This window comes from Odocoileus virginianus, chromosome 18, assembly GCF_023699985.2.
Source record: "Odocoileus virginianus isolate 20LAN1187 ecotype Illinois chromosome 18, Ovbor_1.2, whole genome shotgun sequence".
NCBI classification, from domain to species: Eukaryota; Metazoa; Chordata; class Mammalia; order Artiodactyla; family Cervidae; genus Odocoileus; species Odocoileus virginianus.
Window position 1 is genome coordinate 54,132,809 of NC_069691.1, and position 14,790 is coordinate 54,147,598.

Sequence of the window (14,790 nt, forward strand, 5' to 3'; positions counted from 1 at the left end):
ACTTTCATTTTATTTGGTATAATCTGGCAGTATATTTCCTGTGTTTCTTTTTGAGCAAAGAAAAGCATCACCCACAAGGTGGGTAACTGGCAACACAGAGAATCTATTGAATTGTTGCTCAGGTCAAGGCAGTTTGTTTAATGTCTGGAGTTGTGGCTGGTCTTGGAGTATATATAAGACTTATAAGATCTCCTCCTCACGGAGCTGGTGTTCCAGTCAATTCCCTTGTCTTTTGCCATCAATTGTTTCTGATTTCTGTAACGAACAGTTCTGTGTGCTGTCAGGAGGCAGGCAAAAGCAATGATAAAGCCATCGTGAACACGTGAGCTTGTGAAGACTGTTCTCCTGCCCACATGAGCCCAGCACATCATTTTGAAGGAAAGACAGCAGTGGACTCAGTGGGTTTTTATTTCTACTTTTTCTCAGACAAGATGGTAAGAGCTAGAGAAAAACAACACACAGTCTGTTTTCAAGAGGACCCACATCCATAAACATCCCAGACATAATGTAAGTGAAAATGCGAGCTAATGCTTTGGAAGGCTCTGATAGTCATTTTTCACATCATAAGATCCTAAACAGTAGTTCAAGAGGGTTCTAAAAATTCAGGGGCGCGAGACAGTCAGACAAGGGAGAAGTTGCTTTGGGATGGGTGTTCAGAAGTTGCTTCTGAGAGTTAAATTTATTCACTTTTGCTGTGCCATTAACATTGTTCTAGATGTTTCTGTGAAGGTGTTTTTAGATGATTTGCTTTTTTAGATGATTAACATTTAAATCAGTGGACTTCCAGTTAAGTGGATTGCCCTCCACAATATGGGCGAGGCTCCTTCAGTCAGCTGAAGACTTCCCCTCAAGAGTTCTGCCAGCAGCCGGTCCTTGACAGCAGGCTCCTACCTGCTCTGAGCCTCCAGTTTGCCTGAGTCTTGGCTGGCCTGCCCTGTGGATTTTGGCCTGTCCGCCTCCACAGTCATGTGGCTAATCCCTGACATCTCCCTGCATCGAGGTGCCTGTGGGCACCCTTCCAATAGCGAGGACCTTGCACAGTCAGAGCGGCACGAGCGTGACATGCTTCCTTTAGCACGGCTCATGACTTGTCTCTCAGCGAGTGTGTTCTCCCGCCACAGCAAAATCAACCGCAAACTAACAGTGAACATGTATCTGGGGAATCCCAGATGCTTTATTTAATGAACCTGAAAATGTAACATGTCAAAATTCGTGACATGCAGCTGAGACAGTGATTGAACATCCATTTGAGCTTTAAATATTTATATTAGAAGGGAAACAGGCAGTCAATGACCTAATCTTCCACCTCAAGAAAACTAGAAAGAGAAGAATACATTAAATCCAGTATAACAAGGGAGGAACTGGCAGGATGGAATGCAGACTGTGATGGATTAATGTAACTGTATTACACATGTATGAAATATATATTCATATAGTTTAAATTTTAAAAAATGGAGGAAATGAGAATAAGATCATAATTAAATGAAATAGAAAATTAATAAATACTAAAACTGTCAATGAAATCAAAACCTAATTTTCTGAATGTTAATAAAATGCTAATTAGACTGACAAGAAAAAAGAAAATGCAAAAATATTGGCAATGTAAGAGTAACATACACAAATACTACAGATATTAAAGGAAAAAAGAGAATATTATGAACAGATTTATACCACTATATATATTTTTAGTTGAAATATAATTTATTTATAATGTTGAGTTAGTTTCAGGTGATTCAGATATAGATATATATATGTTTATATGTTCTTTTTCATAATCTATCTCTGAGGTTATTACAAAATATTGACTAAATTTCCCTGTGCTACACAGTAGGTCCTTGTTGTTTACCTATTTTATATATAGTGATGTATATATGTTAATCCATCCTACTAATTTATCCTTCCCTCCCCCACATTTACTCTTGGCAACCACAAGTCTGTTCTCTGTGTGTGTGAGTCTGTTCCTGCTTTGTAGATAAGTTCATTTGTGTCATATTTCAGATTCTACATATGAGTGATATCATGCAGTGTCTGTCTTTCTCTATCTGACTTGTTTCACTAAGCATCATAATGTTCTCTGGGTCTCTCTATGTTGCTGCAAGTGGCATTATTTCCTTGTTATTTATGGCTGAGCAATATTCCATATACATACCACATATACACACCACATCTTCTTTACCCATTCCTTTGTCCATGGACATCTAGGCTGCTTCTGTGTCCTGGCTATCATGAACAGTGCTGCTGTGAACACTGGGGTGCATGTGTCTTTTTGAATTACACCAGCATCATAAAGCCTAAACTAATACCTGATGGAGAGGCTGCACTCAGCACCTGTGTCATTCCTGTCCCCTGACTGCTGCGCCACAGAGCCAGGCTCAGTTTGCTGGAGGGGGTGTGGGGGAGCCCTTCTGCACTCCTGCTGGGAATAGGAATTGCTGCAGCCTCTTTGGAGAACATGGAAGCACCTCAGAAAGCTAAACATACAACTACCATATGACCCTGCAATCCCACTCCTGGGCATATATCTGGAGAAAAACGTAAAGATACACTACTATATTTTAAAATTTAGTTGAAAAGTATAAATTTGTTGACAGCCACAAATTACCAAAATAGAGTCAAGGAAAATTTTGAACTCAATCTAAATTTCCTTATATTAACAAAACAAAACTGGATTCACAAGTAATCCACCCTCTTTAATCTCTAGACCCAAGCGGAGTCACTTCATAAAATCCACGACACATTTTAATGTAGAAGTAAAATCAACTCTACACAATATTGTGTAGAAAGCAGAAGGTGAAAGAAGACTTCTCAATTTATGCAACTAATATTCCTCTAATACCCCAATTAAAAAAAAATTAAATCCAGTGCCGTGCCTCGAAGGTTTAACAGACGGCAGATGAAAAGGGTAGAATCAGCAACTCTTTGCGAGCCTTCCACCGGCCCCCAGGGCAGCTGATTGTTTCTCTGCCACTGCAGCCCCACTCTTGAGTTTAATACACTAGATGAATGACCATATTACATGAATTTAAGCCCCGCCCCCTGCTAAGTCTTTCTCAGGCTTCCCAGTTGCCTCAGCGGTACAGAATCTTCCTGGCAATGCAGGAGAAGTGGGGTTGATCCCTGGGTGGAGAAAATGCCCCCAGAGAAGGAAATGGCAACCCACTCCAGTCTTCTTGCCTGGGAAAGCCCATGGACAGAGGCCCCTGGCGGGCTAAACAACAGGAAACGGCCTTGTCACAAATGTTCCCAAATCTGGCCGAGTATTGATTGGTCACATGTGCAGCGTTTATGGTGTATACCTGTATAAACGAACCTGTAACAAGTTGGAGAATGAAGAATGATGTGGGAGGAGAAAGCCCTGAATTTACTGACTAAACGTAAAACATACAGGCAATGGCTTGGACATGGCAAAATCCTCCATTTGATCTTCAGTCACTTCTGGGGTTCCTATCCCTCCCGAAAATTCGTAACAGCATCTTCCCCTTACTTCCCCTGTGATCGCTGTGGACTCTGACCCTGAACAGCTGCGTCGGTTCCACTGCCCGGTGGCGCTCGGCGCGGCCGCTAGACGGCCTGGGGAGCCGTGCGCCGGAGCGCGGGGTGCCCGGGTGCGTGTGTGCGCACGGCCGAAGCACGCGCATTTGGTAAGGGACTCGAGGAAGCTGGAGCACTTCTGGGAGAAAGGCTGCTGGTGGCGCCGGGCGGAAGGTGGCTTGGCCCGGCCGAGCACCAGCTGTGAGGTGGTGGCTCCTCTGTGTGCCCGTCCGGTCTGTCCAGCGAGGACAGCTCCCACCTCAGCGCTGGCCTTACTGGACAATGTCTGCTCGGTGAAGTCCTTAACATGTTTTCTGGCTGGTACGAGGCACGCAAAATGTCTCTTTTCCCCAAAAATATTAGGTGATTTGCTGCAGGTTAAAGTGGCGGGTACTGGCTGTGTCCTCTCCCCTCCTTCTTTCTCTCCACCTCATTACTTTGTCTGTTCCCTTGCGTTTCTCGCAGCCTTCACAGTATCCAGTTGTCAGTAATTCCATGGCCTCTGACTTACGAATGCATCCAACGCTGACGATTTCATGCCCCGTTACCGCGGCAGCCGGCATCTCGTGGTCATCGCTCCTGCGGTCAGTGCCCAGGCCTCCAGAGCGCCCCCTCCTGCCCTTCCGTTTGCCCTCCCAGCACACTGACAGGCGACCCTGGAACGTGCGCATCAGCTAGTCACTTCTCCGCAGAAAGGCCCTTCCCCGCTCCAAACTGCAGGATGATCTACAGCTACTTTTGTGCAGCTCAGCTCAGAATATAGCAAACACGCAGGTGTTTTATGTGACGGTCTCCAGGGCCTCGATGGGCCCGCGGTGATCACACCCCTGCCCTCACCTCCTGCCGCTGCTATCCCTGCTCCCCACCCGCTCCACCCCGCCGGCTTCCTGCAGCTCCTGGGTCTGCAGGCCCCTCCCTCAGGGCCCGGCTTGGATTCCTGTCACCTGCGCGTTCCTTTGCTGTCTGTGGCCTCGGCCTCCTTCACAGAGCCTGCCGTCACCGTTTACAATATGCCCCGGCCCCGGCACTGTTTATCACCAGGCTTCATCTTTTCTCCAGAGCGCTAGTTCACTCTAACATGATATGCGTGCGTGTGGGTGTTGTTTCAGTCGTGTCTGACTCTTTGCGACCTACGGACAGTAGCCCGCCAGTCTCCTCTGTCCCTGGAATTTTCCAGGCAAGAATACTGGAGGGGTTTCCTTTCCTTCTCCAGGGGATCTTCCTGACCCAGGGGTCAGACGTGGATCTCTGAAGTCTCCCGCATTGGCAGGCGGGTTCTTGGCCACTAGCACCACCTGGGAAGCTGGCTGTAAAAACGGGTGGTGGCTCCTTTTTCAGGACGTCATGAAACAGTATTTTCATTAGGGAAAATAGATATTGAGTATCATGTGAAGTAGCCAAACTTGTCAAGCTCAGAGCGGAGCCTTCAACTGTGTTGTCTAGTCAGCGTCTTAAACGCTCTCAGGAGGGGAGATGCAGCTTTGCAGATTCAGTCTTCGCAGGGTGCCTCCCCCCAGCCTGACGGCCGCTCTTTCCTGTCTGCCAAAGACTCGCCCCAAAGGGGCTCCGTGGGCCGCACGGCCTGAACTGGTGAGCAGGTGCTGTGCAAGCGGATCTGCTGGAGCCGCAGGTGGGCCGAGTCGCAGCGGCTCCGTCAGCTCCACTTGAACTAAAAGTGCCGGGGCGGTTCCCTTTTCTTTCTTCCTTTCGCCTTCACCTAATTGTGTGCACTCAGGGCAAGACACAGGAGGATGGCCAGCACTCTGCTTGCCGGAATGTGTTTTTAGCTTCTATCGCTTTTCCTGCTGTGTAAAAACATACTTGCGTTGAAGCCATGCTGTAGACCTGTATGAAGTGTGACTTAGAAGCTGTCTTAACTCTGCCCACCCTAATGCTCATCGTGTAAACGCGAGGAAGATTTCATATTACTTTATAAAAACACCTGTGCAAGATGCTTTGTCACTGTGCAGTGCTAAGTAAACCTTTAAAAAACGTATTTACTTGTAGTGACATATAGTTGACTTACAATGTTGTATTTAGTTTCAAGTATACAGCAGAGTGATTCGTTATAGGTTGCTACAAGATATTAAGTAGAGTTCCCTGTGCTATACAGTAAACCATTGTTGTTTATCTATTTTATTTACTGTGGTATCTATCTGTTAATCCCAAACTCCTAATTTATCCCCTCACACCTTTCCCCTTTGATACCATATGTTTGTTTTCTATGTCTGTGAGTCTGTTTCTGTTTTCTAGGTAGATTCATCTGTATTATTTTTAAGGATTCTATGTTTAAGTGATATCACATGGTATTTATCTTTCTCTGTGACTTCATTTGGTATGATAATATCTCTAAGTCCATCCATGTTGCTCCAAATGACATTATTTCATTTTTTTAATGGCTGAGCAATATTCTATTGTACGTATATGCGTATCGCATCTTTTTTATCCATCCTTTTGTCATGGGACATTTAAGTTGTCTTATATATAAAAGTGATGTCTTTTATATATCCTGGCTATTATATGCTGCTATGGACACTGGCATGCATGTATCTTTTCAAATTAGAGTTTTCTCTAGATGTATGCCCAGGAGTGGGATTACTGGATCATATGATAACTTTTTTTTTTTTTTTAAGGAATCTCCATACTGCTCTCCATTCGTCTGTCATTGGACATTTAGGTTGTCTTACATATAATAGTCACATCTTGGCTATCATATGCTGCTATGGACACTGGGATGCATGCCCAGGAGTGTGGTTACTGGATCACATGGTAACTGTTTTTAAGGAATCTCTATACTGCTCTCCATAGTGGCTGCACCAGTTTGTATGCTGGAGTATGACTTCAGGTGAATTTGCCTCCTCTAGGAACCACTGTCAGATTGCCCAGCCCTTCAGCTGGGACAGTTCCCCCCGAGCCCAGGGGCATCTTGGGTCCCAGCCTCCACTGCACTGTGGAGAACTGCTTTGGGTCAGGGTCTAGAGTGACCGCATTCCTTACACTGACCAGGGTGTCAGCAGTGTTCCAAGGCTTCTCTCGTGTGTCTCAGGACTAGTGTCCCCAGCTCGTCTCTAATATAAAGTATCAAATTGTAAGAAGTATTTATGGAATGTGCCCAGAACTGTACCTTATTCAGCAGCTAAGAAAGTAATTTCCTCTCATCTTTATTATTTATGTAAATAAAAATCAATGATTGACATACAGGAAATCTATCAGTTCTCCCACAGGAAGGGAAAGCTAGCCTTGTCCAGGTGGAATAAGTCATTCTGAACATGAGCAGTGGGGGCGGTCAGGAAGCCATCCCCAGGGTCCAGCAGGGTCACTGGGGGCAGCCAGAGGAAAAAGTGAAGGAAAAGGGAAATTTAGGAAGTTTGTCAGTGTTTTTTTTTAACTGTTAAGTGTACCCTAATGGGATTTTTTCCCTCCTTTTTATTTGCAGGCAGAGTGGACTTCTGTGAATGCAGTTTCTGTTCTGTGTCAGACCCTGGCTGGACCTGGTCCCCGACTCCAGGAGGTGAAGGCTGAGGGGCGGGAGGTGAGGTCAGTCCACACACCTGGTGGAGAGGGAGGGGCAGGGAGCCGGTCTGTCCGTGACAGGAGAGGATGTGGTGTAGTCTTGGGGGGTGTGTCTGGGGCGGCCTGAGTGTGCAGGTCCCTGGGGGAGTGCACGGAGCCCTGGCCAGGCAGTTTGCAGACCTGCCAGGCCTTCTCTTGATGCAGTGGGCAGAGCAGGAGGTGGCCAGCCCAGCTTGAGGGTCAGAGTGCAGATGCTGGGGATGTGGTGAGAGGGGTGGGAGGATGGATTGAATTCAGTGCACAGATGGGTATTTTAGGGGGGAATCGAGATTAATGCTCCAGTATTAAAGCGAGACAGTGGAGATTTAGGTTTGGACTCCTCCTGCCTTCAGTTTAGGGAAACCCAGGGTAAGGTCCTGGGTAGCAGCTTGGGGGGGGGGGCCCATTTCCACATCCATCTGGGTACCATGTGGCGATGCCCACATCAGGACCGTGTGAGCCAGGGACCCGCAGCAGTGAAAATGACTAGGAGACTGGGTAACTGACCTGATGGGGTCTCTCAGAGCCGAGGGGCCCCACTAGGCTCCTCTGAGGGTCCTCAAGCTCCCTGGAGGCCTGGGGCCCTAGCACAGGGGGTCTGCCCACTCTGAGACCTTGGGTGTGTGGTAAGGCCTCTTCCCTGGAGGATCCAGTGTCTGAGAAGATGCAAATGCTTTATTCTTAGTTGTTTTCTTGGTCTGTTTTAGGGCCATTTTGTAGAGAGTGATAAAGTATTGCTTTTACCTAAATTAACCTCATCTATGAAAAGCACAGATGTATGTAAACTTTTTGGATAAGAAGTTACTTAGAATGACCTCTCTTACGGCAGTATGCATATCACAGCAATACTGGGTGACTGATACTGAAACTCGTATAGCTTTTACATCTCTTTCAAAGGAAAAATACTCCAGGTGTCATAGGAACATAAGAAAAGGAACAGTTTCACCTGGAAAAAAAAAAACAACTGGTTTCCTACTACAGCTTAATTCAGCTAATTTCATGAGCAGTGGTGGCTTTTTAGACGTCATTCATTCTAAAGCAGAGAACACCTTTGTTTTGTGTACTGTGGTTGTTCAGAGCCTGGGGTTGGGAGAGGGAGTAAATCTTTAAGAACTAGTCTTAGAGAGAAAGAGTTATGATGATATTTCATCGATAATGGTCAGTTGACAAAATGGAATCGCTATTCCAGGTCCTTTTGGACTGAAGAATTTTCATTCTTAATCTATGGTTTAACTGCACAAAAAAGGAGAGAAATCCTTAATGGCACCTGCCTCGAAACCAGTGCATGATTATGTAAAGTACTCTGGACAGTTCTATTGCCTGAAACTATTTTTGAGCACCATTCTTTTCTAATGGTCTCTAACTATAGCTTTGGGAAGAAAAGCTAGTGGGGAAGCCACTTGGATAGAGATGTGGGTGAGGACCTCAGGAGAACTGCAGGAAAAGATCTTATTTTGGGGCCTGGATCATTAGTTCCTGTGTGCCTTCTGTGGAGCTGAACCCGGGGTGTTCCCAGGCAGTGCCTAATTGGACCAGCTGGTGGTGCTGGGCTGTGAAAGCTTCTACTTTATGAAGCTGAATGATTTCTAAGGAAGGGCTGGTGGGGTCATGCATCACATACAGGCACTTCTGATGTGTCTCTTCCCCACATTCTGTGCAACACGTTTGAGGCAGAGGAACTGTCTCTGATGTTTGGTGATGTCAGACACCTTTGGGATCAGAGACTGGGGAGCGTACCAGACCCTGTTCAGAGGTGACTCAGAAGTTTGCCTGGAAACGGGAGGGGTTGGGGGGACTCACCCGGCCGAAGGCACCCAGGTAAGCCTCGGCGATCAGCAGCCTCTGGGTGTTGCAGCGCTGGGTCAGAATGTCGATCAGCAGGTCCTTGTCACAGCCTGGAAGAGAATTGTGTTGGAGAGGCAGTGAGTGCTGTGAGTGCCGCACTGCAGGAAGGGAGAGCCCACGGTGCAGGGGTCAGGCCGGTGGGCCAGCTCGTCCCCTGCTGCTCCCAGTGGAGGGGGGAGGCCCAGCTTGAGTGGAAGGGTCCCGGTACCCCTGCTGTGGCCGAGGGGCCTCTGTCTCCCCCTCTCCTGGTGCTACAGACTTTTCTTTTAAAAGATGCAATAAAAATAGAGGGAAGGAGAGAACGTGGCCTTTCTTCCATCTCCCTCCTACCCCACCAGCAAAAGGCTTCCCTGAACTCCACACTGATCTGGTTTGAACAGACCCCATGTCCTTCTCACCACACAGCTCTGAATGACTTACAACAGATGTGCATTGAGAGAAAAGTCACTGCTCTGGTCCTGCTGACAGCAGGTGAGACCACCAGGGTCCTTGTCTTTTTTGGAGAAAGAATTCCCCACAGAAACGGGGTGAAGCAGACGCAGAGTTTGTTGGCAGCACAGTTCGTGCAAAGGGAGCAAAGCAGCAGCTCATATAGAGCAGGAGCAAAGCAGAAACACAGACCCGGAGAAGACAGCAGGCGAGGTCCCTAACACGTGTGCCCGAGACGTGATTTAAATCGCTGCTGTGGGGCCCTTCTTCCAGGGCTCTGTTCTGCTCTGGCCAGTTATTGCACCTCTTTCCCCACATCTGACTTGTCCCAGGGGCCTCCCCATATACATGCTCATCTTTTAGCCAAGATGGATTCTAGCACAGAAGACTGGGAGGTTTGACAGCACTTATGATGATGTGAGAGCTGGACCATAAAGAAGGATGGGTATGAAGAATTAATGCTTTTGAACTGTGGTGCTGGAGAAGACTCTCAAGAGTCCCTTGGAGAGCACGGAGATCAAACTAGTCAATCCTAAAGGAAATCAACCTTGAATATTCATTGGAAGGGCTGATGCTGAAGCTGAAGCTCCAATACTTTGGCCACCTGATGCAAAGAGTCAACTCATTGAAAAAGACCCTGATGCTGAGAAAGATTGAAGGCAGGAGGAGAAGGGGACGACAGAGGATGAGATGGTTGGGTGGCATCACTGACCCAATGGATGTGAGTTTGAATAAGCTCCAGGAGTTGGTGAGGGACAAGGAAGCCTGGGGTGCTGTAGTCCTTGGGGTTGCAAAGAGTCGAACGTGACCGAGCGCTGAACAACAGCCTTATGTGATGGTGCCCCCTCCCTCTGTGACCTCTGAGGAGCCTTCTTGCACACTTGCGCCTGGTGGGGTGGGGTCTAGTCTCCCTGACCTCAGGAGTGACAGATGTGCTTGTCCTCTCACTTACCCCTGCAGAGCTCAGCTCCTGCCACTGACTCTGTCCGTGCAGTATCAGGGAAGACTCAGCTCCAGTTTAATCCACCTGACAAACCCCAGCTGCTCTGCTCAGGGGCCCGTCTGCCCCTTACGCAGTGCAGACCCTGCAGAGGAGGAGGAGCCTCGGGCGAGGGAACTGTGAGAGGAGGGAACCAGCCCCCTGCTTGTGACAGAGGCCCTGTCCCTCGGCTCTGGGGCCCGCGCTTCCTCCTCCACCAGCCCATCGACCTGGTCAAATGCCTGGGTGCACAATCGCTGCAGGGAGATTCAGCTTTAACTGTGGTCATAAAGAACAGCCTCCCCGCCCCCCCCCCCCCAAAAAAAAACCAGCCTGCCAGTGCAGGAGACATAAAAGATACAGGTTCGATCCCTGGGTTAGAAAGATCTCCTGGAGAAGGAAGTGGTAACCCACTCCAGTTTTCTTGCCTGGAGAATCCATGGACAGAGGAGCCTGGTGGGCTGCAGTTCATGGGGTTGCAAAGAGTCAGACACGACTGGAAAGATTAGCATGCACACACGCAGTCACCTAGTGACAGGAAGACCTCAGCCGCCCCTCAGCTTGACCAATATTTAGATAAACTTCTCCTTATCATAAGCCTTTGATCTCTTTTCTTTTTCTGAGAGCATTTACTTTGGAAAACTTGTGGTTGTAAATTCTTTCTTTACTCCTTTGAGATGTAAATCTTCTCCCAGCCACTTGCTAGAAGGCTAGAAATGCCTTCCTCGAGGGCTTAGGATCCACCCCTTTAAGCTGAGTAAGACACTTGCTGTCCCAGGGCTCTGTGGCAGGCGGAACCCTCAGTACCAGTGGGCAGACTCGGATGTCCTCATTGCGTTGGCCGGGTCCCCACCCTGTGTCCTCTGAACTACTCGCTAGCTCAGCCCAGGGCTCAGACCTAGCCTGCCTCTGTCCCAGAGGAGCTGGGGTCAGTCTCTCTCCTTTTGTAAGCGCATCCTGGCCTGTTGAGTTGTGTGCGGTACAGTTTTTCTCTGACACATTATGGAGATGAGTAGAAAAGCGAGTTGCAGCACTAAGATGTTAAGCAGATCATATTTTGGGGATTTAAAGCCATCCTGGAAATGTTGGGCTCATAGGAAGGCAATGAGTCGGGTGTGGAAACATGCAGTGAGTAAGGGTGAGGATTGGGTAAAGGTGAATGAGTGTATCTCTGAAGACCCAGTGTGGGGCAGGGTGTCTATTCATGTGAGAGAGATGGTCTGGCAGCTGCAGAGTGGAGGTGGGGAGATAGAGAATCTTCTCCAAAGACTAGAATTTCAGATTTGTGACAAAAAAGGTAGACTTCAGTGAAGTGGAACCGAGCAGCAGGGTGCCCAGGCTCTGGGGTTAAGTCCTTGACCCAAGGGACAGGAGATGGTTCCAGAGGAGTCTGTTGACTGCATGATCCAAAATGAAGGTAGTTTTAATAATAAGTAGAAGGCTTTTTGGTATAGACCATCTGGTGATGTCCATGTGTAGAGTTGTCTCTAGTGTTGTTGGAAGAGGGCATTTACTATGACCAGTGTGCTCTCTTGGCAAAACTCTGTTAGTTTCATTTTGTACTCCAAGGCCAAACTTGCCTGTTACTCCAAGTATCTCTTGACGTCCTACTTTTGCATTCTAGTCCCCTATGATGAAAAGTATATCTTTTTTTTTTTTTTTTTGGCATTAGTTCTAGAAGGTCTTGTAGGTCTTCATAGACTTCAGCCTCTTTGGCATTAGTGTTCAGTGCATAGACTTGTATTACTGTGATATTGAATTGTTTACCTTGGAAATGAACAGAGATCATTTTGTAGTTTTTGAGATTGTACCCAAGTGCTGCATTTTGGACTCATTTGATGACTGTGAGGGCTACTCCATTTCTTCTAAGGGATTTTTGTCCACAGTAGTAAAATGATCGTTATCTGAATTAAATTCACACATTCCTGTCCGTTTTAGTTCACTGATTCCTAAAATATCCCTGTTGGGCCTTACGAAGAGTTACTATGAACAAAGCTAGTGGAGGTGATGGAATTCCTGCTGAGCTATTTCAAATCCTAAAAGATGATGCTGTGAAAGTGTTGTACTCAATATGCCAGCAAATTTGGAAAACAGCAGTGGCCACAGACTGGAAAAGGTCAGTTTTCATTCCAATGGCAAAGAAGGTCAATGCCAAAGTGTGTTCAAACTACCACACAATTGCACTTATTTCACGTGCTAACAAGGTTATGCTCAAAATTCTGCAAGCTAAGCTTCACATAGTGACCCTAGAACTCCCAGGTGTTTCAGCTGGATTTAGAAAAGGCAGGGGAACCAGATATCAAATTGCCAACATCCATTGGATCATAGAAAAGCAAGAGAATTCCAGAAAAACATCTATTTCTGCTTTATTGACTATGCCAAAGCCTTTGCCTGTGTGGCTCACAACAAACTGTGGAAAATTCTTAAAGAGATGGGAGTATCAGATCTCCTTACCTGCCTCCTGAGAAACTTGTATGCAGGTCAAGAAGCAACAGTTACAACTGGACATAGAACAGCAGACTGGTTCCAAATTGGGAAAGGAGTGTATCAAGGCTGTATATTGTCACCCTGCTTATTTAACTTAAATGCAGAGTTCAGTTCAGCCCTTAGTTGTGTCTGACTCTTGGCGACCCCATGGACTGCAGCACACCAGGCCTCCCTGTCCATCACCAACTCCCAGACCTTGCTTAAATGCATGTCCGTCAAGTTGGTGATGCCATCCAACCATCTCATCCTCTGTCATCTGCTTCTCCACCTGCTTTCAATCTTTCCCAGCATCAGGGTCTTTTCCAATAAGTCAGTTCTTTGCATCTAGTGGCCAAAGTATTGGAACTTCATCTTCAATATCAGTCCTTCCAATGAATATTCAGAACTGATTTCCTTGAGACAGAGTATATCATGCAAAATGCCAGGCTGGATGAAGCACAGCTGAAATAAAGACTGCTGGGAGGAATATCAATAACCGCATATATGCAGATGATACCACCCTTATGGTGGAAATGGAAGAGGAACTAAAGAGCCTCTTGATGAAGGTGAAAGAGGAGAGTGAAAAAGCTGTCTTAAAACTCAACATTCAGAAAACTAAGATCATGTCATCTGGTCCCATCACTTCATGGCAAATAGATGGGGAAACAGTGGAAACAGTGGCTGACTTTATTTTCTTGGGCTCAAAAATCACTGCTTATGGTGACTGCAGCCATGAAATTAAAAGACGGTTGCTCCTTGGAAGAAAAGCTATGACAAGCCTAGACAGCATGTTAAAAAGCACAGACATTACTTTGCCAACAGAGGTCCATCTAGTCAAAGCTATGGTTTTTCCAGTGGTCTTGTATGGATGTGAGAGTTGGACTATAAGGAGGGCTAAGCACTGAATAATTGAAGCTCTTGAACTGTGGTGTTGAAAAGACTCTTGTGAGTCCCTTGGACTGCAAGGAGATCAATCCAGTCAATCCTAAAGGAAATCAATCCTGAATATTCATTGGAAGGACTGATGCTGAAGCTCCAATACTTTGGCCACCTGTCTGTGAAGAGCAGACTCATTGGAAAAGATCCTGATGCTGGGAAAGATTGACAGCAGGAGGAGAAGGGAACAACAGAGAATGAGATGGTTGGATGACATCACTGATTCAATGGACATGAGTTTGAGCAAGCTCCAGGAGATGGTAATGGACAGTGAAGCTTGGTGTGCTACAGTCCATAGGGTGGCAAAAAGTCAGACACAACTAAGCAACTGAACAACAACAAATAAGATTTTTCAGTTATATATACATATTGATTTTTCTATCATCACACATAATTATTATAATGTGATTTTTGTTGTTATTATTTTGGGATTATCCATAATACACCTCACTGAATTACTCTCCATTTTTCAAAGTTCATAGCAATTCTGGCTCATTTATTCTTCTAGAAGTATTTCAAAATATTTTCATATGGATCTCAAAAAATGTTATTCAAATATCAATTAAAATAACTATAAACTTAGGAATCAACTTAGAGAAGTCACTAACATGACATATCTGTTGAACTATTTATGTGTTTTTCTTTTCTTTTTTTTTCCCATTTATTTTTATTAGTTGGAGGCTAATTACTTTACATCATTGCAGTTGTTTTTGTCATACATTGAAATGAATTAGCCATGGATTTACATGTATTCCCCGTCCCGGTCCCCCCTCCCACCTCCCTCTCCACCCGATCCCTCCGGGTCTTCCCAGTGCACCAGGCCCGAGCACTTGTCTCATGCACCCAACCTGGGCTGGTGATCTGTTTCACCCTAGATAATACACATGTTTTGATGCTGTTCTCTTGAAACATTCCACACTCGCCTTCTCCCAGAGTCCACAAGTCTGTTCTATACATCTGAGTCTCTTTTTCTGTTTTGCATATAGGGTTATCGTTACCATCTTTCTAAACTCCATATATATGTGTTAGTATACTGTAATTAATGGTCTTTA

At 46.2% G+C, this 14,790-nt stretch overlaps 1 protein-coding gene across 1 annotated transcript in view; it reads right to left on the reverse strand.

Annotated features, from left to right (window-relative positions):
* Positions 1-14,790, reverse strand: part of ANXA10 (annexin A10) — a 51,856-nt gene that overhangs the window by 22,125 nt on the left and 14,941 nt on the right. The window contains exon 3 of the mRNA XM_070480186.1: positions 8,884-8,978. Within this exon, the coding sequence (XP_070336287.1) occupies positions 8,884-8,978 (95 nt within the window). The remainder of the gene's footprint in view (positions 1-8,883; positions 8,979-14,790) is intronic.